The sequence below is a fragment of the Oreochromis niloticus genome, linkage group LG11 (assembly GCF_001858045.2).
Source record: "Oreochromis niloticus isolate F11D_XX linkage group LG11, O_niloticus_UMD_NMBU, whole genome shotgun sequence".
In the NCBI taxonomy this organism is placed as follows: domain Eukaryota; kingdom Metazoa; phylum Chordata; class Actinopteri; order Cichliformes; family Cichlidae; genus Oreochromis; species Oreochromis niloticus.
The window spans coordinates 8,245,424-8,270,908 of record NC_031976.2 but is presented as its reverse complement, the minus strand read 5'-3'; the positions used below and the strand labels follow the sequence as shown (position 1 = coordinate 8,270,908).

The following is a 25,485-nucleotide window of genomic DNA, read 5'->3' as shown; positions in this document are numbered from 1 at the left end:
AACATAAACAGGTTTCCATAACATTTGTTATGTGTGATCATTTATTTACTTCTCTCGGTTTGCCGGACTCTGCTTGTATCAGCTGGTTGTCATATTTGTGGCTTTCTAAACACGTGGCCATAAAGGAAGTTGCAGAGAGTCCCTTGTGAACAAACCATGCAATGTCAACATTTTCACTTATCGGCCATTATAAAATGCTGAAGCCGATAGATCAGCAAAGAGCTAACACCAGCCTAACCCTAGTTTTATTTCCTTTTAAAAAAGAATCATCACTTCTTTTTTTTATTTTTTAAGAAATCAAGTTTAAAATGAAGATCTTTATATTTAAAAACACACATTATTGTTTTGATATTTGATATACTGTCTCTGTATTATTTGTAATTTTCAGTGGGTTAAATGATCTGCAGATTGGTAAGTTTTGTTGTTATGTACAGAAGACACAGACTCCTAACCTTTTTGGTTATATCAAACAGGCACTCTCATGGGGTACATAATAGAATGAGTGGAAAATTTTTTAAATGTAATACAATGCATATACTGTACAATGAGCACTGTGCGTGTTTACTGCAGTTAATGCGATCTCTTCTTTGAAATGATGCCTACATCAGTATCATAGTATTTTCAGAAGCCATCCGGCTGGTTTGTTTGATACATCTCTTCTACCTGACTACAGATCCCAAATAAACTCCTAAACTTAATTTGCTTTAGAACATGCAGCACCTCTCTCTTCACTGTGGCGTGTACAGATAATGAAGGGAGCAGTATTGTTATTTCCACTATCAATTAGGCTGTCTATTAAATACACACACTCCCAGCCTGAGCGAGGCTGGGAGTGTGCCTGAGGCATCTGTTAAGCACACGAAAGCTTGATACATACAGCCAGCTCCCTGCTTTGAAGATGGGGATGAAGGGGATACAGATAATAACATCAGTCCATCAAACACACCCTGGAGTAGAAGCGAAGGGAGAGGGGAAGAGTAAAATGTGTATTGAAATGTAGTGTACTGGGCAGAGTGCATGGAGAATCATCAGTGGAAAAAAAAAACATCATAGAAAAGACCAAAGCTTCAAATCGTGTCCAACCTGTCACTGTTCTCTTTTCTTTAACCTCGAGGTCTGTCTTTAGGGGAATTGTGAAAATGGAAGTGACCCAGTTGTCTACTCCCAGATGATCACCTGTAATGTTCCCACGTGGGAACCAGGAGTCCTCTGGTCTGTCTGTGATAGAAAAAGTACCCTCCTATGTTAAATTCTCTTTTTTATGAGTGTTTTATTATTATTTTTTAATAGTGTGTCTACTTCCTATTAAGAAGTGTTTAAATTGTCATAATCTAAAGTTATTATTGCATTTTAGGTGTCGCCATGACATTGACTGCTTTGTGAATTAGTGAACTAGTTTTTAAAGATGCACAGTTCAAAGGGAGAGCCCATCATCTCTATTGTGTCACAGTGTTACATGTGTTCAGGGCTGCCATTGGTCACTGAGCAATAATTTTGTGATATCCGGCAGCTTCGTGAATCGTGACACAGCGGGATGTTCTCACGGGGAACTCGGGTGGGAGTTTAGGATGTGTGGTTAAAGCAGTCTGACAAAACCCACAGTGACCTTACAGGATCTTTTCTGTCCAAATACATCTATTTTTAGTTCGGTTATCATTCCTGTGGTTGGGAATCATTTTGGAACTTTGCATGGCTGTGTGCAAACGATTAGTTTTTTTTTCTCGCCTTCCCCCCTTTAACTTGAGATTCAGAGTTCAAACCGTTTTAATGATGTGAAGCACATCATGACTGTGTGTATTAACTGCTTAATGCTCCTTTAAGTGCCTCTGTGTTTTTAACTCATTAGGATGTGCTGATTATTAACATAATTAGGATGACATTTGGCGTTAACCAGGCAGAAAAAAATGTGTCAAATAGGTCACAGCTTCCCTGCTGAGTATACTCTGAAGTTACTATAATACATTATAGTATTTAATCTACTATTTCAGATTTGCTCTTGACTAGTACATGGGCTAAAAGCAGGAGACATATATGGTCCATACTAAAAAAGTGATTGTTTTAAAATTATGTTTTTTGAGTAAGCTATGCATTAAACAGGTAATAAGTATATTATTTTCATAAGAAATAAATTGTTACATTTTATATTTTCTTTCTAAACTGTAGTAAGTTATAGGATCAACTCTCAATGAATAAACTTTCAAATAGCTACTGGCTGCTGGAAAGACATACAGATAATTGATGAAACTGAGTTGCTGTAAACTGAATTTTTGAGTTGCTTTTTCTCTTTTTCAGTCGTCTCCTTTATTTTTCCTTGAATAGTTTTGATCCTTTGCTCATACCAAGGCTAGCTTGCTGTTGTTTATGAGCTCCGGCTAGCTTTAGCTTTAGCTATTTTGCTGTTGTTAGGGTCATTAAAATGTCAACGTTCAGCCAACTGAGGGTGATTTAAATGTCTGATTAGGTTTGTCATTAAATGTTATGCTGGCCCCCCTTTTTACTTCAGGACATTGCTGAGCTTTAACTCTAATAGCATGTTAGCATGTGGCTGTGAGTGTGCGCTAGCAACTATTTTCCTGTCTTGCTGTTGCACATTCATGAAACGGACTGGTTTGTAATTAAACATATTGGTCTGGCTGGTCACTGGTCCAAGTCAAGAACCTTGAACACATATATTTGTTTAGTACTTAGAATTTTTATGGGGTTTTTTTTTTCGCTGCCTTCTTTTATTTTTCCAAACACAAACACGGCTTTAAGCAATGTAAAATTTCAGGTTCATCTCCCTAACAGTGTGGTCAAGGATACACAGCAAAGTGTTATCTCATTATTCATTTAAGTCAATCAGAAAGGTCTCGACTGAATGCAGGATCTAGTTTGGTTTTGTCAGGGAGTCTAATTTTAGCACACCATGCATCCACACCATGCTATCAGAAAGCTTTTTTTTTCACCAACCTCTTTCCAAGCAGTTTGGTTTCTGTAAAGTACTGGACCAGATTTAGCTGAATGAGCAGGGTTAATTAGGAGTCATTATGCATGGAGTTGGTTCTGTGTGTGTGTGTGTGTGTGTGTGTGTGCGTGAGAGAGAGTGTGGGTAATAATATAGTGGGTCTAACTCTGTGTTGTGATATAGTGATCAAAGACCCAGACAGTCTTTCATCTAATGAGTGCAGAGCAAATTGTAGAGAAACAAAGCGTTAACATGGTCACTTTTGCATAATCGACTTTGATATTACAAGATAAATAAATGCTCACAAAGTACATCAATAAAGCTCCACATTAGGAAAGATAGTCTCTGGAGTACACTTCAGCATTGCTTCAGTAGCTGAACACTTATGCATGTTTAAAACAAATTAGTATCATATATATATAGGGGGAAAAAACACCAAAAAAAAGCTAAAGAAGAAGGGTGGCTAACATGTATTGTTTGGGTTGTTTAAAAAAAAAAAGTGCTAAACTTAATGTTAGTACCCAAAATATTATCCCACAGGGGTATATTGTATCTACTAACACTAACAGCACATGGAAAAGCAGGCTATATGACACCAGAAGGTGTATGTGTATGTGAGAGAGAGTATTACCAGTATCACCATACTGCCTTTTCCATGAATAAGTAAGAAGTTTACAGTTTTTTCCCTGTCATGCTTTAGTGGCTCAGTGTCTGTCACTCTGTGTTGTATTACCCATCACCAAGCTGAATAGTGATTGTGTTACAGCATTATCGAGCCCATTATGCCCTACAAAACCTCCCCGGAGAGACATTAACCTGTCACGTAGCGTGGCTCAGTGCAAGTCCCGCCCACAGTCATTCATCTTTATTACCTCATAGGTCATGGGCATTGTCACTGGAGTGTCTGAGTAATATAATTGACCCTGCCTAAGGTCGCTGATTTGATAGGTTTGGGTCATATAATTTCACACTATTGACTTCCAGTATGTCAGATTTTAACCTCACTTTTAATAGTCCTATCTTTTTTTTTCAAAATCTTCATAATGTGGTTCAATTGCTCTTGTCTGAGGTTTGGTGCTGATCTGCAGTGGCCTAGTATGGACAGCATCAGCTGGCTTTTATTGGGTGTAATTGAATGAGGTTTGTAGGTCACAGCAGCAGTCAGCATTGATTGGACAACAATGACATTTGTACACCATGCCATAGTAAACAGCCACAAAACAATGAGGGCTAATCAATGTAAGGTTTTGTGTCAAAAAAATGAACCCAGCGATCAAGTAAAGACAATCCTCTTATTGTTTCACTCCCAGACTGGCCTAATTCATGTTTTTTGCCTGTATGAATCCATATTTTAAGCTTGAAAATTAGACGTTGAGGCTTAAACCAACAACACAAGTCAGAACAGGATGGAAGCCCCAAACAGGCGCATCATATTGGACACTTTGCTTTTAATGACTCTGTCACAGACATTTTCACACATGCAAAATGACTGCAGTGACATCTGAAAGCTTTTGCTGCATGGTTGGTTTTTATAGTCTCATTGCAGTTCAGGTTGCATTCTTATTTTTATTGTGGCCTTCTATAGACTAAATTCTAGTGATTATTACTTTTCTTTTCTTTTTTTTAAATACAGAATTAATGTTGGGCTCAAATCCCATAGAGAAGACACAGTGTGTTTTGGTGCTTGTATGAAGTCACATGTATCCGTTTGTGTTAATGCTCAACTCCCAGTGTATTCCAGAGTTGGAAGCCAATTAGCACAGGACAAAGATGGGAATCAAGAACAAGCTGTATAATTAATGAGCTTTCAAGGCGCTGATAAACAGATTTTATTACCATTGAACAGAGTCAGGCTAGTTGTGTCACCTTTCTCAAGTCTTTGTGCTAAACTAAGCTCAATAGCTGTTGGCTGTTTTCATGAATGTTAAAAATATGTTTTGTTTCGTTTTTTTATCTCACTTCCTATCAAGCATATTTCACAAAATGTCTAAAAGATCTAAAATTGGAAGTTCTGCTGATGGCTGTTACAGTACTGTCCCATGTTAGATATGACCAATTTCCATTTTCCTTTAAAGGCACAGTCCCATTAAGGTACTATTGCTGTCACTGTAATGGTAGCTATGGATGTGAGGGATTTGTATATGAAACAATAAATCTTTGCTGCCCTTCACTACAAGGACTTGCATTCAATGCATTTATGTGGCTGTTAACCTACAAGGAAAGAAGGCTGCTGGTAACAGCTAGCATTGCTAATGTTGGTCATGATGAGTGTTTTTGTTACTTTTAGATTGGTTGATTAGTATAATTTGTAAGGCATGATTAAAGCCACTAGATACTGTTTCAGTTAGGAAATTGTTGGCTAGGAATAATCCTCCAGTCTTCAACCTTTGGAGTACTCGACCCTAACACATTAGTGGTGCTTTCTTAATCGCATTTTATGGTCCCTCAAATGTGTCTGCCTGCGTATGTGTTTGGACAGTGAACAGATGAGGGTTTTTATCCACCGCAAATGGTGGTCCAGTACATTCCTCCAGAATCCCGACTAAATGTCGCTGAATGCAGATGATGCCGGTCAGATGCTGATTGGTTGGCAAGTGGGCTGGAAAAGGGAAGCGAACAACAGCAGAGTTCACAAGAAATGGGAGAAGCATGAAAAAATCAATAAATATACATTATGAAAAGTACAGGCTGTGACTGCAGTGGACACTTCATTGTTTAACATTCAGTTTCACTTCGGCTCTTTGGATGTTAGAAGTTCGCTCTCCTGTGCCACTGGCTGATGGACCAACAGCAGTACAAGCAAGAGTAACCCACAGACCGGTTGAACCACATATTTTATGCACTGCCTCCATCAACAACAAACACTCAGTTGGTTGGCTGACCTTTGTGTATGACAGTAACACTATTACGACTTTGTTTAATGCTTGCAGTTGCCATGTTTCGCTGGTACGCACTTCCTTCTGATATTTTCATGCAGTGCCCAGCAATATGTGACCTCAATACATCACCTGTTTAATGGTTTCATAGAAAGAGCCACATCTGTTTTTCTTTCTTCCTTTTTTTATATAATATATTTACTGATACTGTCTGGATTTCTAACCTGGTATCCCCTAATACTGTGATACAGCTTAAGCCTAGTGCCCAGCGCTGGGTTTGCGTGTGTTATTACTACCAGCTGATGTTATCTTGTCGCTCCAGAGGGAAACCACGGGTAATGCCAACCCCCCTCCCTCCTCCCTTTGATTGCTCTGCCTTTGTCTGTGTCAGTCCTTACTGTATTACTGTTAGAGGTGTTCCACTCAGATTGTTTTTGTTACCTTGGTTGTAAAAATGGCACTCTCACCTCCTTTGCTCTCTCTTTCTTTTCATCTGATTCACTGTCTCACTCTTTAATCTCAGTGGTCTACAGTGATATCCAATTTGCCCACAAACTGGCTCACAATCAAATAGCTACACACACGTACACATGCACACACACACACACACACACACACACACACACACACACACACACACACACACACACACACACACACACACACGCTACACCCCCACCCAACCTCCTCATTGTGTCTGGCTGGCATGCTGATGAATGAATGAGCCCCTGTGGTTCCTCCTTATCTCTGTAACCTAAACACGGACACAGCTCGTAGAGGATGGTGTGCAGGCTGTGGCACGGCTCTAAGGGGTGACCCGTGTTATTCCCATGTGTTAAACTATAAAACCATGATACCTATCCTGGACCTGGAAATTAGAGTATAATCCTAATCTGAAAGCACAGTCCTTTAATCCCGGTGCCTGGCCCTTTTGAGTGCTTGATTGGTCTCAGATATGTTGTGTTAGCAGGTTAGCAGCATTTTAAACTTGTTAGGGACAGAAGCAGCACACAGAGATGATCTAAGGTTCCTCATTCAATATGCAAAAATGTTTTTGGGGGGTTTAGTCTGAAGACTAATATGTCAACTGCTGCATGGATTTTTGTTTTTGCCTCTAAAGTGCTGTGATACATTTCCATTGCTCAAGCTTACATTGTCTTCTATTCATTATTTAAGACCTTGTGCATATATGCTGACAGCTGCTATTCTGACTAAAAGTAAAAAAAAAAGCAGCAGTAACAATGAAAATAGAATAAAGCTTGAAATGTAACATAATCAGACACCACAGTTATTGATGCCTCGGCTCTTTGCAGCTGTGGTCTGATGAGACCAGCCAATCAAATCTGTTCAGGGAAGTAGCACTGTCAGCCACCTTTGTTCCTCACTGCGCTCATCTCTCCAGCAGTAAAATGCAGAATGATGAACAGGCAGTGATAAAAGAAAATTGATGTCTCTCGTTCAGTTCTCTTCACGGCTGCTGGTGTAGTGTGGGAGGGATATGCACTGCAGGATGGTTTCATTCATAATCGGAACATGGTGCATTATTAGCCATTTGAGCTGTCTCCATTATTATTGTGCAGTGTTTGGGATGCTTCCCTAAATTATATAAGTGAGCATGTAGATATTGATGTCTTTGCTTGTATGGCTGCTGCTATCTTGTGCAAAATTACAGCAGTTCTAAGGTTTATTTAGATGTACACAGGCAGTGTTATTTTTCTCAACTGGGGCTGCAGACAGAAGACCAAACTGTACATAATCATGTTACCTGTTTTATAACCCATGCTGTACTAGGAAAAGGTACTACCTACTGGCGTTGTGCTGTGGTTTTGGCGTAGCGTGAGTCTGCAGACGTTAGAGGAGCAGACCTCAGCTGCACCGTCAGCAGCTTATCTTAGCTGTGGAGAATCGATGTAAAATAAATGATTTCTCTGCCTGAATATAGAATGGTCAGGGGAGCCTTTTCTGGAGCCAATTTAGGTTCAACTCGACCTCTACACAAATCCCACCGGTGATTCCTCCTGTGTTAGTCCGACTGAGTCTTCCTACTCTATCAGTGGAGATAAGGGGTTATCTTTGGCACCAGAGACTTTTCCCACTGCAGGCATATGGCAGGAACACAGAAGAGCGTTTTTCCTATGCAGGCTAAAATTATGTGTTTGTTTTGTGGATGCTTTATTAAGTGATTTATGAAGTGATTTATTAAAATGTGCAAACAAACATATACATACATACAGTATTTAAGGCAAAAGCAGGTTGAAAGTCAACATGTAGTATAGCAACTTTTATTCTTTAACACGACATGAGCTCTCTTAGACAACCTTTCTTTAACTCGTCTTCAGGAATAGTTCTCCAGGCTTTTATAAGGACATTCAAAGTTCCTCATTATTTGCTGCCTTTTCTTCCATTCTGCTTCCATAATGTTAAGTTCCAAGCTTCAGGGAGGTCAATGCATGGCTTATGGTGTTCCACTGTGTGTTTTTCTACCCAGTAATGTTTTTACTGCATTGGCAGAGTGTTTGGGATCATTGTCATGCTGATGAATGAAACCATGCCAGTCAGACACTTTTCAGATGGTATTGCCTTCTTGATCAAAGTCTAAAGGTAGTTCCTAATTCCATCAATTTTTTGACAAGTTCCCCAACACTGCAGGCTGAAATGCAGCCCCACGCCCTAACAGAACTTCCACAGTGGCTGTAGACACTAGTTGTTGTGCCTCTCTCCTGACCTCCTCTTGTACATACTGACAGCTAATTTGAACCCAAAATTTCAATTTTGGGTACATCACTCCATCAGTCTTGTTGCCACTTATTTTTAAGTCCAGTTCTTGTGTAATTTGGTATATCTGCACCTTTTCTTCTTGTTTCCCTTCTTGACAGCGATCTGTAATTAGTGTTATCCCAGTCTTGTTATGGAAGTCTTTCAGACCTAAAATATTTGACCCATATGGGATTACTTTTCAGGACAGTCTCTGAAACAAAAACTTTCCAAATAAGAGTAAAATTAGAATTTTTTATCTTTATTAAATGTAAGTTTGATCATATAAGCCAGCTGAAAACCAACCAGCTGCTGTCTCAGCACATTTTTAGTATTTTAGTAATGACCTTCCATTAAAGTCATTTTAAAGAGAGAGCTGTTCTGAAGGAGATGCGGGATAATTACACCTTTCCAAAAATGCAGACAGACTGAACAAACCCTAATAGAGAAAGAATCAGTCAAGATTTGATATGAGATATTGTCATGGTTGAAGGAAGCACTATAGAGCCAAAGGCTTGGGGCTTCAAACTTTCCAGATTTTTATCTAATTGAACATCCAAATGATGCACAGGAACAAGTCTGATACATCTACAGGACCAAAATTGGTCCTCTGCCAGCATCACTGTGCCAGATACCAAAGGGCAGATGTCCTTTGCCCATATTTACCTACATAATATTAGGCAGGTGGCTCTTCTGTTGTGGCTCATGTGTGTAATAATATTGGATCCATGAGCCACAGTATTGTTTTACATTTTTTTAAGGCAGTAAATAAAAACAAATTGAATTCAAAAACCAGTTGGATAAGCGACTATAATAATAAATGACTATATTGTTATTTTTTTTGTTGTCTTTTTCATTAACAATAAAAAAGCGTGGCACACCATGCTATTGAGTATTCACTGATCTGTTTAAATCCACTCAAGTATTCACGCAATGAATTCAAAAACCCTGGTGACCCGACCCGCTCGGTTTACGTATGACGTAAACGTGGCACACATGAAGGTATCTGCCTTACTGATTATATTGTACTATTTTCCTTTTTATAATAGCTGCTCCGGTCCAGTGATCATCAGCCCATCTCTTACACTGACTTACACCATCCCTGATCGCTCCAAGATATGAGCAGAGAGAGTGGTTTGAGTCTCTTTGTATGCCTTCTCTTTACATACTCCCCACACATATGTGCACACAGACACTAGCATGAGCAATTATATGTGCTGTACATAAAAGAGAGGAGGTACCAAAAAATGAATTTCAGGTTGCAACAGTTTTTCTGTGTATATTTCTTTATGATGGCATTCAGTTTGAGATAAAGGCTGAACAAGAAGGAAAAATAACCTGAGCATTCTCCTTCTCCCACAGCATGGGTTCTTCTGTGCTATGATTATTATTTTTTTCTTTTTTAATATTCAAACATTCCGAGGCATAAAGACGAGCATACAAGTCTCACATTTGTGCATAGTATTTAAAATACAGTGAGGCACAATGAGCCCACAGAAGCATGGGCACATTAAGAGATTATGGAATAAAAGAGAGGAAATGAGAGAAATTCACTGCATTGGATCCATGGAGAGCTGATGGATTTCAGTGTACTAACAGCTGAGAGGGTCATCACAGCAGCATTTGTTTTGACAGAGATAACACAGCTTTGCAACACTTCCCTTCATTAAATGTCTTCCCCTGTGATTGGATTTACATCACGGCTTCTTATCAGCAAAATAGCACTTAAGCTCTATTAAGTTATTTCACTGGGTTTGGTCTACCACCGCCCTCGCTCGCCTTCACCCACAGTCTCCCTCTCTGTGTCAATGCCGCTCTTTCTCTCTCTCTCTCTCTCTCTCTCTCACTCTCCCCGCTTTACTTTTTGCAGTGCATATCCTTAGAAATACTCTTTTATTGTGCTGTGTTGACAGTTTGCAGCCAGCACATCATGACTCGTTAATGTTAGACATAGGAACACGCACAGTGAAGGACATGTCTGGCATTAGTTATGCAATAAAGAGTCTGTGTCAGCAGTGGATTGAGGGGATGTTGTGCTGGCTGTGTGCTATCCACTGACTGAACATGTTTTGGCTTCAGCATAAAATGATTGGAACAATTAGTTAAACACTTTACCTCCCTGCTGCCAAAATTTCTGGTGAGTCATAGTTTGTCCAAGAAAAAAAAATGATAGGCTTAATTTTGGCTTTGGAGGGTAGAGTTTCAAGCTAACACCAGCATGCTTGGTCAGAAGGTGTACCCACAGGCTCTATGGGTCCATTACATGGACATAAATACCTGCTAATTAGTACTAAGGCCTGATAGCAGACTTCTTGGATGGTCTGTTAGTACAACCAATCATACAGCAAGCCATATTATCTGGCAGATAGCTGCAAGGAAAATGGTAGAGGCCTACCATTTGTTCCAGAAGAGAAGCTTATATAAACAGTGGCATTTTTTTATATCTTGTATTTTATATCTATAGATAGATTATTATTATAATGGTGCAGGAACAACACCAACACTGGGACATCAGATACGCCACCAGTGTATCAACCTGTGAGTCAAAGTGACCATGCTGAAGTGACTCATTCTGTTTTTTGAAAGTCTGCTCTGGGACACATAAGTATCTTTGACAGTGCCACAAATGTTGTTGCTTTTTTTGTTTTGTTTTTTTAGTGTTTAGTTTTAATTTTGGACATTTCTTTCACCCACAACAAACCAAAGTAAAGGAATACAGTGTGATTGATGGTTATAACTGAGTGTGAATGCACCCCAAGACATGATAGATGAATAAAGCATTTTTTGGTGGGGGGAAGATTTCCTGTGGTTGAGTGCTGCCACAGCTGAATGGCCGCAGATGAAACGCTGCTCTGTGCGGCTCCGGTTCCTACTGAGATTCGGGCTAACTGTAGGCCAGAGTGAGAGTTGTTCTAAGGGTGTGAAAACTCATTGACATTCTCAAGCAAGACTTGGCACCGCAGTGTACGGCTTTCATGTGCGAGCGTCTACTAGTGTATTCACAAATGTGTGTTTGCAGTATGGGGCAGCAGTTGCCATAGCAACGCAAAGTGTGTTTGTGTGGATAAATGGGTTGGCGGGCGGGAGACGGGAGGGGGGGTGTTGACAATTTGACAGCCAAAAAATAATCTAGAAATGATAAAAGTATGAATGGACTACACAACAGACACACACACACACACACACACACACACACACACACACACACACACACACACACACACACACACACACACACACACACACACACACAGTTTTACACTTTTCAGATCTGTGGATTTATTGCTAATCTTTTAAAAGTGGTTCGAGGTTTTCTTGGCCTTTACTTTTTGTGTTTTAACTGCAAGCTTCTTTTTTTTTTTTTTTTTTTTTAATATGTGTGCATGAAGCAAAAATGATTTGTATCTAAAGCTCTGTGTCAGATGTTTGTGTATAGGTGTCCGTTTGTGTGTCTGTCTGCCGATGGTATGTGTTTCAGGCCAAGAAGACAAATGGTGCTTTAGAGCTTGTGGCAGTTATCTTGCATGTGAGCCACCAGGATGTGTGTGAATGCTAGTGTGTCTCTGTGTGTATTACAGTGAGAGAGAGAGGGTGTGTGTGTAATAGCAGATGCTCTCTCTGGTCTTGCAGACATGCTTCAATGCTGCTGCCATCTGGTTGGCTGAGTGGAGCTGAACACACGATGGTGGTCGCTGTGAAATCACTGGCTGATGGGAAGGCTCAAGGCTTAAATCCACTTAAAACAGATAGCAAAGACAGAGTGAGGTAGAGGGGACGTTGTAGAGGGGGGGAGTCATGGGTTATTGTGCCTTTGTCCACTCTAAAGTGCAGATGGAGAGAGTGGTACACTGGGAGAGTGCCGAGGGGCGATCATGCGTTGACAGGAGGATGGCAGGAAGGAAAGCTAAAGGAAAAATTGAAGTGGCCGTGGCAGCTTAAAGTTTGTGAAACTCTTTGAATTTGTTATAAGGGGTGCTGAATTTATTTTGGCAGGAAGTAAACATATCCTTTTCAAAGTATGTGACTGATCTGCATTACTTTAATTGATTTAATTTAAGTACTGGATTATTTACAGTTCTTTAAATGTACAATTTACAAAGACTGGACATGTAAGACGAAACCTCAGTCACATGGTTACTCTTCTCTACTCACAGTCAGCGAGTTTTTTGTAATGACCATTTGCAAGAAGAAACTGCTTATAATAATATAACTGTATAAGGAATTGATATAAAAATACAGCTTTTATTCCGGTAACTCAATGAAGAAATTGATTAAGAAAATAATAATCAAATATAGATATGGTGACCTTTAATCAGAATCAGGATGCTAATCTCCCAGGAGGAAACTGCTTTAGCCACTAATTTGGGTCTAAAAAATAATTGTATTGACGTCAACAAGTATATATTTTGCTAACTTTGGAAACTCCCTCCAGAGCCACAGAAGATATTTTAGAGCAGTTTCCACTAGTTGAATGCTGCCCCTTGTGATGACTAATCTCAGCTGTGTAAAGCAGCTGGAGAGCCCCTTTAACAATTGCCAAGGTTAGTCAAACATATTGCAATATAAACTGTAAAGTTATTGCCCAAATTATGGATTATGTATATCCATCTCAGTTGCAGTCTCTTCACTTTCCACAGTTGATATTAAACTAAAGTGACCTTTAAATAAAATGTGTATCTTTATTTACCCCTTAAAGAGAAATGAAATGTATTCCATCACTAGTACACCTGCAGACACATTGTATCTAAATGAGTGCTACAGTGCAGAAATGATACTGAGACAATGAGAGGAGATTTGAGAGTAGCAACACTGACTGGTGCTCTTTAGAAGAGGTTATCTTTGGCCATACAGGCCTGCCTGTCTGTCTCCATCACATCAAACCATGCAAACCCTGCCAGTGAAGCTGAGCCACAGAGGGCTGGGAAGCACTGTCATTCCTTTAAACCGTGTCTTTCATCCCTCTGTTTCTCTTTTCACGTCTATAAAAAAAGATTTTGACAGTCTCTAGACTTGCTTCAGTGTTTTCTCTCTTCCTGTCCTGACCTTCACATCAGTCATTGTTTCAAGAAACCTGTTATTCTCTCCTCCTTATGTTTTGTTTGTATTCTTTCACTTTCCTTTTCTGCTTCTAAACCTTCTGATCAGTTTTCTCTAACTTCTGTTCTCTTTTTTTCTGCTTTTTTTTGTAGTGTGCCAAGCTTAGCAGATCTAAGCTGTCTTTCTCTGTAGCCTGCATGTTAAGATTGTGAATGTTTTTGAGTTGTTTCAGTACTTGTGCCATTTGTGGCAATTTGACTGACTACTTTTTCCCCAAAAAACCTGATTGCCTTTACCAAAACGTCCCAAAAAATACTTAAACTGTAAGTATGACACAGATAAACAGTTTGGATCACAAGGCCTATTTCAGCTCTGACAGAAGGAAGTTGATTAACCAACAACAAATATACTTTTTTTTTTAAGTAAACTGAGTGTATTAGGATTTCAGACTCTTGATCAGACACATTAAATGGAGAATATGTTTTTTTTATTTGGCCCTATGCCTGTTAGATTTCATATTTTAGGTAAATAGAGCAGGGGAATGACATTCAGCAAAGGTTGGGGACCAGAGGTTGATTTGGGGTTTTGGCTATTAAGGCATTTTAGTCCATGCGGTGTGAGCCCTCACTGCAGAAATCCTGAAACTTTAGAGGCTAGCCAATTTAACAGTTCATCAAGAATGTAATCTGCCGATAGATGATTAGTGTAAAACAAATATCTCTTCCTGGTGTGTATCTTTGCTGACCAAGCAGGGTGTTTCCTTTGAAAAGGGTGGCAGTGTCCCTCTAACGCTTTAAAGGTCAACCTTTGCTGTGCTGTGATACTTTTTGGCAGGAGAAAAAGCAATGTTATGATCCATGCCTTTGTCTTTAAAATGTTACATTATGTCTTTTTGATGTTAATCTTTTTTTACTTCTTAAAGGTTGAAACCTTTGTTCTCCTGTTCATATCGATTATTTTGTGGTGCCCGTATGATAAAGTTTGTTCACTTTACGCATCCAACTTCCTCCCTGAATTGGTTTAGTGGAAAATGGATATGGACGGAAAGCCTGCCTTCAGGCGCAATATGTCTGCAAGTCGCTTTGCAACCCACATCAACCCTATTTTAGGGGTTGACTGTTCTTTGGGTGTTATACTTTTGACATCTGTACGTATGTACAAATTAAGGCGGGGGAGGTCCCACAACATGACTGCAGATAAATAGCTTTTTTTGACTGTAGTAATCCTGACTGAAATTGCATCCTTTTCACTGTTAATATTACAAGGAACACCTCCAAAACAACATTATACCCCTTGTGAGGCATCAAAACAATTCAGCCAAATGACCCTTCAAAGCTGCTTGTCTGCTTGAAAATGTTGTGTTTGTGCATTAGAGATATGCCTGGTTGAGCCTTTCACAGACCAGCAACATAAGTAAACTCTGCCCTCGCTGTGTTCCATCATAAATGGTAACGACATGATAACGACAGTTTATTCAGCAGGGAGAAGCAACACAAACACAAAGTCATGAAAAACACGCTGACCTATTATGGCCTCACAATGAGAAGCTGTGCTGCCTGCCTAAACCATCTTTTAAACGTGAATTCTGGACATTGTTGGGCGACTCGAGGTGGGACATCATGCCAAAGTTGCCCTGTCTTATATGCAGACATCTTCTTACTGCTTTGGTTTAAATAAGGGAGCTACCTCAGTAGAGCTTGCAGGAGACTGGATACATGAATACCACTCGCTCCTTGCAGAATCACTGGACCATTACCACCACTGTTCTTACATGGGTGCATTCAGGCCTCAAAAGGACTTTGTATTAGAGAGCTGGCAGATTAAAGACCATTTAATGTTGTGTAAGCTCTGCTGGGTAATGTCTAAGAATGTTAGTGCAGCAGTTCATGTGTATCTTTAGTGAGCTGAGCTGATAAAGAGACTAACAAATGTTTCAATGTTATTAGTTCTATGTTTCAAGAGTCAATGAATCTTTCTGTTACACTCTTTTCACAGAGATGCTTCACAGTCACAAGTCTTTTCATCCCGATGAGTCACCAGAGCAGCTCTTTGTGTTCTTTGTCATTTCCTGGTTCTTGTTGTTCACAGTGTATATTTACAGCAACATACTCATTATTGTCTCTGTTCTCCCCTAGGCTCTCGCATCTTACCGAGCCTACCTCTTGACAGCACGCATTCCTACCAAGGTAAGAACAGTTGAGAATAGTATACTTTGCTAAATGAAGAGTGTAGTATTGTGTTAGAAAAGTACTTTTAGGGTTCATTTTTTCCATTTAAATAAATCATATTAAACTGTTGAAATCACTTCGGAAGTTTTGGAACTTGGAAACGGTTTCTGGGATTTTCCTTGCTAACTTGCTTCATTCTCCTCTTTCACTACTTGTTTGTTGCGAGAGAAAAACACAAACTTAAAAAATGTATATTAACATATTTGTGTTTAATTTCAGAATATGAAGACTGAACCAAAAGGTTCATGACCATAAAACCAAAACAATACAGTGAATAATGATCAGTGTGTTGCACCTCTTTTATTACACACATTAATAATAATCTCTTCATTATTAATGTTGTAATGCTTGTTGCAAGCAGCAGTGTGTGATATTTCCTTACAGCAGAGTTAGCGATTCTGTTTGAGCCATCATTTGTTCTCACTGGTGATACAGGGAGCAGTTTTGGATTTAAATAGTTACTTTTAAGATTGTGTACCTGAAGCAGTTCTACAGCTTGCTGGCAAATCCTTTTATACAGTGGTGCGATAATGCAGTGCAGATGGTAACTGTCACCAGTACTGAAATATCCCTCATCATCTTTACAAGCACAGTCACCACTACCACATAAAAACCAGCAGTGCAGTAACACAACACAGATGTTCATGCAGAACTACTGTTACCATCACTACATGTATTATCAAGGTTAACAGCAGACTTGTGCTGCTGTTGTTACACAATAAAAGTTGTTTAAAATAGTTTTGTCCAATCCTGCATCTGTAATATTCTGATAAAGGAAAAAAAAAAGCAAAATGTATTACAGGAGTGTGAAGTGGGGGAGCCTGTGGCCAAGGGTTTACTGGCTTTTTTTGGCCATCTTTGAGCTCATTTTTTTAAGCCTGATCTTCTATTTATACTTGTCAAAGTACACATGACACACACAGACACACAAGGTGGAAACAATACCATCCATGCTGTTGCGGCTGCTAATGCTAATGAAACACAAAAAGTGATTAAGCACGTTTTCAGTGTCAGCAGTTTTCAGCAGTAGTAGTGACTCATTGTCAAAAAATAGCCTCTAGCCTGACCACATGCATAACCAAAGCTTAGAGTCATAAACCCAAACAGGGATGTGACTGTATATAGAAAACACCTACAAAATCTGGACTCGCCTGACCGGACCGGAAAGCTTTAACACTCTCAAGTCCCAATATTGCATACCATCTTATTTTAAAAGAAAAAGCTGCCTGCTCTCCAGTGAATAAGGTGCCCCGGAGACAGTGCAGTTGGTTGATTGACTGAACACAGAAAACATCATAGCTCACTCTTTCACATAACATCATTTTCCACTTTGGAAAAGTTTCCAGTGTTATGAGCCACAAGTTTAAAGTCTGTTTCTTTAGCTGGTTCTGCATCTGTTTTTTATCTGTCTGCTGTCTTTTGACCAGAGGGATTAGACACCTGCTTTATAAGGAACCGCCCCCTCTTGGTAGCCCCCATATCTCATCCTGCATTCAGATCTGTTTTCCACCTTTTTTTCTTTTCTTGGCATAAACCCCTGATCTGTTGGGAAACGGTTCTTTCTCTTGTAGTGAACCTCTGTCATTCTTGATCACAGCCACAGATCACCTTTCCTCTCCTCTTTCTTTTCTCACTCTTATCCTGCCAATCTATTTCAATAATCCATTAGTTCATCCGTTTCTCTTACTCTGACACCTTTGTTTCCCTCCCCCACTCACTACAATGCCAAAGGTCAATGAGATAACTAGTATCTTGTCTTCAGTGGATTGACTTTATTTTAAATTAATTTATATTACATTAAGCTGACAAGCACAAAATCTGTTTTTTTCGAACTAGCTGGAATTTTATTTTATTTTTTTTATTGAGAAAAAATTACAGTTTTGCGATTAATTTTGTGATTGACTAATTTTTGCATCAACAAAAAGGTTTAAAATCCAAATTTGTTGTAGTTGCCAAATCTTTTTCCTCTAATCTTTTTCATTTTTTCATATAAAACTCATTAAAGATCCTTTATTATTGTTATTATTATTGTTAGTAGTATTAGTATTAGTATTATTCATTCACTAGAGCCAACTAATGGACTAATGGGTGGTTTCTTGGCGCCTGTTATTAAAAAATAAAACTAGAAAAAGTAAAAGACTGTTACCAGATTTCTCCTAAATTTACTTTTCTAATGTAAAGTCTATTTTACAGCCAAGATCAATCAATGTTAAATAAAGTTTAGCTTCTCCTCACTCTGGATCCTCTGTACTCACCTTCTGTTGAAAGCTGTTTTTTGTTTTTAAATAATACAACAGATGATTTTGTATTATTTTATGGTAAAAGGTAAATGCATGGATTCTTGTATAGTGTTTTTCTACTTGAGCACTCATCTATTATGCATAAAAAGTGGTAATGCTTTAAAACCCTATAGGAGCACAAACTATAGGATGGGGATTTCATCCGTATTGTTTTTCTGAAGGCAGCCCAAGGCCATAATGTTGAAGTGTTTTTAGTGTATAAAAGTAAACTCTCAGTTAAACATTAGACTGTATATTTCTCCTCTTAGTTATAGCTGAAATCCCCCTCTAGCTCTCTCATGCGCTTGTCAGTGGGTTTCTGTGTGTGTGCGCTGCTTCGATTGATGCTTTGGCTCCTCTTGAGAAGCTCCAGGGCCTCGCTGTCTGCCAGTGTCTTCCTAAAAGCATGCACACATGCTCACACACACATTCATTCAGATCTTCCTTCTTCCTTCTTCCTTTTGTCTCTGTTTATTTTTGTAGCCTCACCTGTATGCTCTTCAGCTCGGTTGTCTTTTGTTTGATGTCAGAACTAATGGAGTTTATGTAATAAAAGGTCACACTGAGCATACCTTTGATATACAAAACATAGTCAGTGTCCATTATCTCATTAAAACTTGACACACAATTGGTCAGCAGCATCCTCAATATTAACAGTTATAATAAATACCTTTCAGATAAACTTAGGTACAGTGTGACCCATTAGACTGACAGACGGGCAGTGAACGAATGAGTGAATGATGCAATTACTCAGGCATTTGGTTCCATACACCTCCCAGCATGGAGCTGGCCATCGCCAATGGCTGAAGCCCAGATTTCATCACCACACTGATTTAAGTCCTTTCAGATTAGAGCCACACCTTTTTACAGGCTGAAATAAATAAACCGATTGGCCTATTTTACATTATGGATACATATTGTAGCAAACAACACTTTGCAGTAACAAATGAGCATCAAAATCTTTAATAACTATTGATGTGGAATAGCGTAACGCCTGTATATTCTTCTTTAAGATTAATTTAGTGTCTTACAGTTGGTAGCCTTCTACCCTGTTAAAACACACCAAACCTCCCTATATAACAATAACAGCTAATGGAGTCTGTTGCTTTGTTTTATCTGAGAAACATGTCATTAGCTGAGCTGATTTCTTCTGCTGTATTCACGTCAGTTATGCTAATTTCTTCTTTAAAAGTCACTTCACATTAAAGTAAGTGCTGAATATAAATTGGGGGCGGGGTGTTTTTACACAGCACCTTGAATTAGAGAGTTGCTATTGTGTGTTTATAGTGGATTTAGTAGCCACAAGCACTACGAAACCAAAAGCACACACACTGCATACTGTAGTCAGACAGTAGACAGACAGTCTGCTTATCCTCTCCCTCCTCTCATCTCTGAGCCAAGCCTCAGGAACACAGCGCCCACCTGGAATAGTCTGGCCCTGCTCTCTGGCCTACCCTCAGGCACTGTATGTGTTTGTGGGAGAGCAAATAGCAGAGGAAAACTGCACTCTGTTTAAACCAGAATGCATTTGTATGCACAGGTTTCCAATCTCATTTAAAAGAATCTCAGTCTCTGTCCTTTAAAGGCCTGTGAAGGCAAGTCGCTGCTTTTCTTTGTCTCCTCAGTCCCGAGTTGCTCTCTTGAAGCAGAAATAAAAAAATTCAGATGCAGGCTAGGTTTCTCTAGCCTCATGTTTTGATTGACTGTCTTTTGAATGATGATTCAGTATATTTTGTGTTCTGTTGAAAGTGCAAGAGAGACATACTCAGTTCAAACAGTTTAAAAAGTATATTTGAAATGGTGCAAAGGAGGGGAAAGCCACAAGAAGTTGAACAGCGTGCGTCATATGTAGTTGTTTTCCACTGGACTTGACTAAAAACTGAGATGCAAGTATTTGTGATTAAACAGCCAATTAGATGTAACACCAAATATGACTTTAAAACAAGTTCATCTGTGTGAGTCGGTGTTGGAAGATTAAATTACTGCAACCTGACTTATTAACTGTGACACAGACACTTTTAAGCAGGACTCATTAGATAGAGAGTTAGCGCACTACACCAATTTATTCCTAATATTCTTCTTCTCTCTTTTCTTTTTCGGTTGTTATAATTGTTCTTCTTAGTATCAACCAGCATATTCTTAAACAGTATGGTAACACTAGAATGTAATAACTTGTAGTTCAGAGCGATCTGCACTAAAGCTAAACCAATGGATTTCAGAGCCCGATATCAGGTATATGGTAATCCATTGGTATCTGTATTTATAACAGGTGATAAATACAAATTTATAAAGTGAAATAGGGAATGGCAAAACAAGCTTGACGATGTTTGAGTGTTAAAGTTGCATAGTTTATCCAGTGAAGGGTGTCTTGCAAATCCCTTTTTGGCAGCACACACATTTGGAATGCCACAAGTCCAACACCCAGCTGATCTGAGCAGCGTCAGACAGGGTGTGGGTTTAAAAAAAACAACTATCTTAGTGAATTTTAGAGAAATCTGTTTATGCTTGTGTGTCTGGAAGAAAAAATGTATTGGCTAATATATAGGATTATCCTCTATTTAAATAAAATATCTGTATTGTTTAAGAACGATGCCGATAGAGATATTTAAAAATCCTGTGTCTGCAGTATCTGTGTCGCTGTCACTTATCCTTAGTACAAGGTCATGCCATTGGATGGTATTAAAATTTTAATGGGACATCTGTTCTCTTCTTTTAGGTGGAACACTCCTTTAATTATCTGGAGATCCAGGGAATTGCTTGCAACAAGCCAATGCAGGTACAGAAAAATATTAAAGAAAAAAGCTTCACACTACAGTCCTTCATTCTCATGTTAAGAGTAAGAATAAAGTTGAAGCTGTCCAGCTATTCCTTTAAATTGTGTTTCCATTTTTACAAAAATTCGTCTTTTGTTGTTAAAGTGCATCATCTGTGTTATAGCTGTATGCTCTGTAGATGCTGTTTAAAGCATTACAATTAAAAAATGAAGCATTGAACAGTCAGTGAGACAATAAGGACATAAACACACATGCCTAAACTTTTATATGTCAGGTTTTAATATTGTTTTGTTTCTGTGAGTGCTCATGATGTTTTAGTCATCAGCATATATTGTACTAAAACACTAAATCTGGTGAAAAGTCTTTTTATACTATTTAGGGACTCTTCATCAGGATGAAAAAATAAAATAGACAAATCTAAAAATATGGCAGGAAAATGTCTTAAAATCTTGTATGGTCTTTAGAAACTCATTAATTCACGGCTAACCAGAACAGAACATCTGTGCCAAGCTGCCAGTCAGCAGGATTTATCCATAAAATATGATAATCCAACACTAACCACCCTGTTCCTGGAGCTGAACCTCTGTCCCACTCGTCTGAGAGATGTCAGTCCTCTTAATATCTTGACCGATGGTCTCCCATGTATCAGCAAAGATTATGTAAATTTTGGCTGGTAGAAGAGGCACTGATCTGCATTTGCATAATTGTAGTGAATGCTGAAATGGTCAGTCAGTCTTGGTTAATACTATTAAATCATTACATGCAGAGATGTGGGATAGAACTGTTGTTAAGTAGATAGATGGATTTTAACATTTTTTTCACTGTAATTATTTTCAGTAGATACCAGGGAGGTGTTCAAAAGAAGTCAAATAAAAACACAAAACACATCAATGTTGAATCCTAACATTAACTGATTATCAGTCAGTTATATCTGATTAAACCATAGCTCTCATAGCTTGCACTTGTGATTGACTTGCGGTGAAGGTGGAATCATTAATTGTTTTGATAACTAATTAAGATTATGTCCGTTAAGCTGTCCATAGAATATGAGCGCGGCTCATTTTCGTTGAAGCTGCCCTCCACAGATGAGGTAAACGAGGTGGTGGCTCACATAGGAAACTGTATGCAGAGGATATGTCCAGGTCTGCCCCCTAGGTGAGTTTGTCTTGTGCGTGTGTGTGTGTGTGTGTGTTCTGGGTCTTCCTATCTTTGTGGTGACCAAAATGTGACATTTACTATACTTGTGGGGACCAACAGCCCTTATGGGGACCAAAATCCTGTCCCCACAAGTTTGAAGGTATTTTTCAGACTCAAAATGTGGTTTTAGTGTTAGTGTTACAGTTGGGTTATGGTTAGGTTTAGGGTTAGGGTTAGGCATTCATTTTTGAAGGTTAGGGTAAGGGGCTAGGGAAAGCATTATGTCAATAAGATGGCCCCACTAAGATAGCAACGTGTGCGTGTGTGCGTGCGTGCGTGTGCGCATGCGTGTGTGTGCGTGTGCGCGCGTGCAAAATGTATTCACCTGTCTCGTCACAGACTCCTTCCTAATCGGTACTGAAGTAATAGATTTCGGGTGTTATTTCAGTTTGGCTATGTATTGCAGTGCAGATGTGAGTGTCTTTCAAAGATTTGTTGAACAGGAAGCAAGAATAGAAATGCAGAAATGAATATGGATGTAAAACCATAAACTTCTATAACCTTGTCCTATGAACAGTACAGTGTTTGAGCTCGTCGAGAGGCTGACCATCATTAAATGTGATTGTATTTTATGTAACCCTTTAAAGCCTGAACTGTTAGCAGAAAATTCTATTTTTTGGAAAATTGAGTATTTATTAAACCTTGTGACAAATAGAAAAAGAATGTAAATTTGCATACGAGTTTTAATTTGTATCAATTCTGCTACAACTGGGTGTGTGTATATCAAATAACATACAACAGGCATTAAGGGGTTAATACTGCCTTTTGTTATATTTAAAGCAGTTAGATGTTAGTTTATTTTTAAATTCCTGCAGTACCATGTAGTACATAACAGCTGTCTCATCGCAGTAAGACTTTGCAAAAGCAGTTCAGCATTGCTTGTTTCAAAAAGAATGAAGCTGTTAGTTTGAAACTCTCACTAGCTGAAGTTTTCATAATATATTCTCATTTGACTTCTTTTCTCAGTAAAGTGATGAAGAAGCTTTTCATGGAGCCTCCAGACAGGCTCTCTTCTCTGCAGACTCTGTGGGAGAACAATAAACCTGCTGAACCTGGACCCTGTGGTATGAACCTGTGACTACCGTGTGCATCTGCATACAGCACTGTGCACAAATCTTGAGCCACCCGTTATTTCTTTATATTTTACGGAGCCAGACTTGCAGCCTGTCACAGAAACCCACATGTCTCTCCAGTTCTTTTATTAAATCTATGAAAAATGCCAAAGATAATAGTTTTACAGTCATCAAATAGCATTTCTTGACCAACAAGGTGATTCTTAAAGAGCTAACTTGGTGTATGTCTGTAATGTGAGCTCTAACAGTGTGCAAAGAAGTAGCAATTCATTTCCTTAAGAAAAAAGGAAGATATCCCCCCAAAATACTTAACACAGGATTTGACAGATTTACCTGGCTCTTTAGATGATCTATCTACTGTTCACTGAAGCCTCATCAGCTCTTAGTGGAAGGTTGGATATCAAGAAGCCTTTTTTAAGGAAAGGAAACTGTGAGAAAAGGCTGAGATATGCCAAATTGCACAAGAACTGGACTAAAAATCAGTGGCAACAGGTCTGTTGGAGTGATTAAACCATATTTGACCATTTAGGGTTAAATCATCCTCAGTGTGTACAGAGTAGGTCAGGAGAGAGGTACAACAGTGTGTGTCTACAGGAATCTGTAAAACACGTTATGTTTTAATGTTTTGGGGATGCATTTCAACCAGTACTGTTGGAGATCTGGTCAAAATTGTTGGAATCTATTTCTATCCATCATGTAATGCTATCTGGAAAGCATCTAAATGCCTTATATACTGTATTTCCATGAATGTTTTCACAGGTTTCAATAAATCAATATCAATATATCTACATTACATTTTCTTAACAAAAATAGGACACGAAGAATGGCTGAAGGCTTTTCCAAATGGCTCTGTCTATATAATCTAAACAATGTGTTGCTGCTGTAGTAAGTTTACACGGTCTGAGCAATGTTGCAAATAATCATGTTTCCAAGATCCTCCTTTCACATGTCTACTTTGTTCTGTTTTCTCTTTTCATATTTGATGGTCTCTGTCTCTGTGTAGGTGGGTTTTCTCAGATGTACCGATGTGTTTGTGACTGGTTGGGGATGCCTTACAGAGAAGAGGTGCAGTGGGTAAGCATTGTTTATATTCTTTTGTGCAGTTTCACAGATCACATTGACAGATTCTTCTTCATCTAAGCCTCACCGCTGTAGGCTGGATCCATAAACATCCAACAACTTTTGATAAATCGTAAAGCCCAACAGCATTGACATATATATAGAGCCTTATTTCTTGACGCCTTTGTGCTCTTGCTCTTTTTCTCCTAAATGAAACAAATCTTTTACTCTCCCAGTGCAATTGCTTTGTTTCTAGAGTCAAGTTTAATTACTCGTTTCCTTTCCAGGATGTAGACACTATATATTTAACGCAAGACACCAGAGAACTTAATTTGCAGGACTTCAGTCATCTGGAGAACAGGTGAGTGTCAGCAAAGATATTTAAATATTACCACCAGTGCAATTTAAAAACTACCATCAAAGTCACCACTGAGTCTGAGATGGTACTGAGGAGAGAGAGAAAAAAAGATTTCATGGCTACTGTGACTTTTTCTCTTCTGCATTTGTCCTCCTCCTCCTCAGGGATCTGGTAGCTATAATAGCAGTCCTGGAGTTTAACCAGTGGTTCACCAAGGTCTCTACTAAGGATTACAAGCTGGTTAGTACTTCTCACATTTGAAAATCTGACTAACACTATACAAGCTAAGGTCTGAGCACTCCAAAGAAGTTTTAATATTCAGTTCTTTGTTGACACTGTTTTAAGAGCTCTATGGTCATGTCAGAGGATGTAGTTTGCTGCTGTTATTCTGAGAGGGTGCTGCTCATCACCAAGCGTATTAACAAAGGTAGATCTAACAGCAGCGCTAGTCTCTTTCATTCTCATTCCTTTAGTTTGTACATGAATGTAGCTTATATCTTCATTGTGCTGGATAAAAGGTATGCGCTGTTAGTGTTCTCCCACAGAACAGCCAGATTTAACCCTATCCCAGGTGTAAGTAGGCAAGAAAGCCGCCCTGCTCTATGTCTTTGGTTGGGTAAACCTGCTTCTCACCGCCTCGCCTCATTGCTGCAACTGCGGTACGTTGATTTCTGCCTGTATGAGACGGTATTTGTCGGTAAGGGCTTAGAGTTTGCCTCCATTTGTGATTTATGTCTCAAGTGATAACAGAAAGCGGCTAATTAGAGCAAAAGATGGAGATTTATTCTGTTTTATTGTGAGTCTAAAACTGGGTTGAGAGCGTTATCATGCCACATTTGGCATATTGTAAATTATGCTGAAGATCAGAACTGATTTTCCTTACCATTTTGTGAAAGTTAAAAAAGT

At 38.9% G+C, this 25,485-nt stretch overlaps 1 protein-coding gene across 4 annotated transcripts in view; it reads left to right on the top strand.

Annotated features, from left to right (window-relative positions):
- The window catches only part of LOC100696973 (F-actin-uncapping protein LRRC16A), a 75,846-nt gene that overhangs the window by 14,571 nt on the left and 35,790 nt on the right, over positions 1-25,485 (top strand). For all 4 annotated transcript variants that reach the window (XM_025911348.1, XM_025911347.1, XM_019364317.2 and 1 more), the window contains exons 3-9: positions 15,747-15,797; positions 20,835-20,894; positions 21,926-22,047; positions 23,056-23,153; positions 24,166-24,236; positions 24,509-24,582; positions 24,744-24,819. In XM_025911348.1, the coding sequence (XP_025767133.1) occupies positions 15,747-15,797; positions 20,835-20,894; positions 21,926-22,047; positions 23,056-23,153; positions 24,166-24,236; positions 24,509-24,582; positions 24,744-24,819 (552 nt within the window). The remainder of the gene's footprint in view (positions 1-15,746; positions 15,798-20,834; positions 20,895-21,925; positions 22,048-23,055; positions 23,154-24,165; positions 24,237-24,508; positions 24,583-24,743; positions 24,820-25,485) is intronic.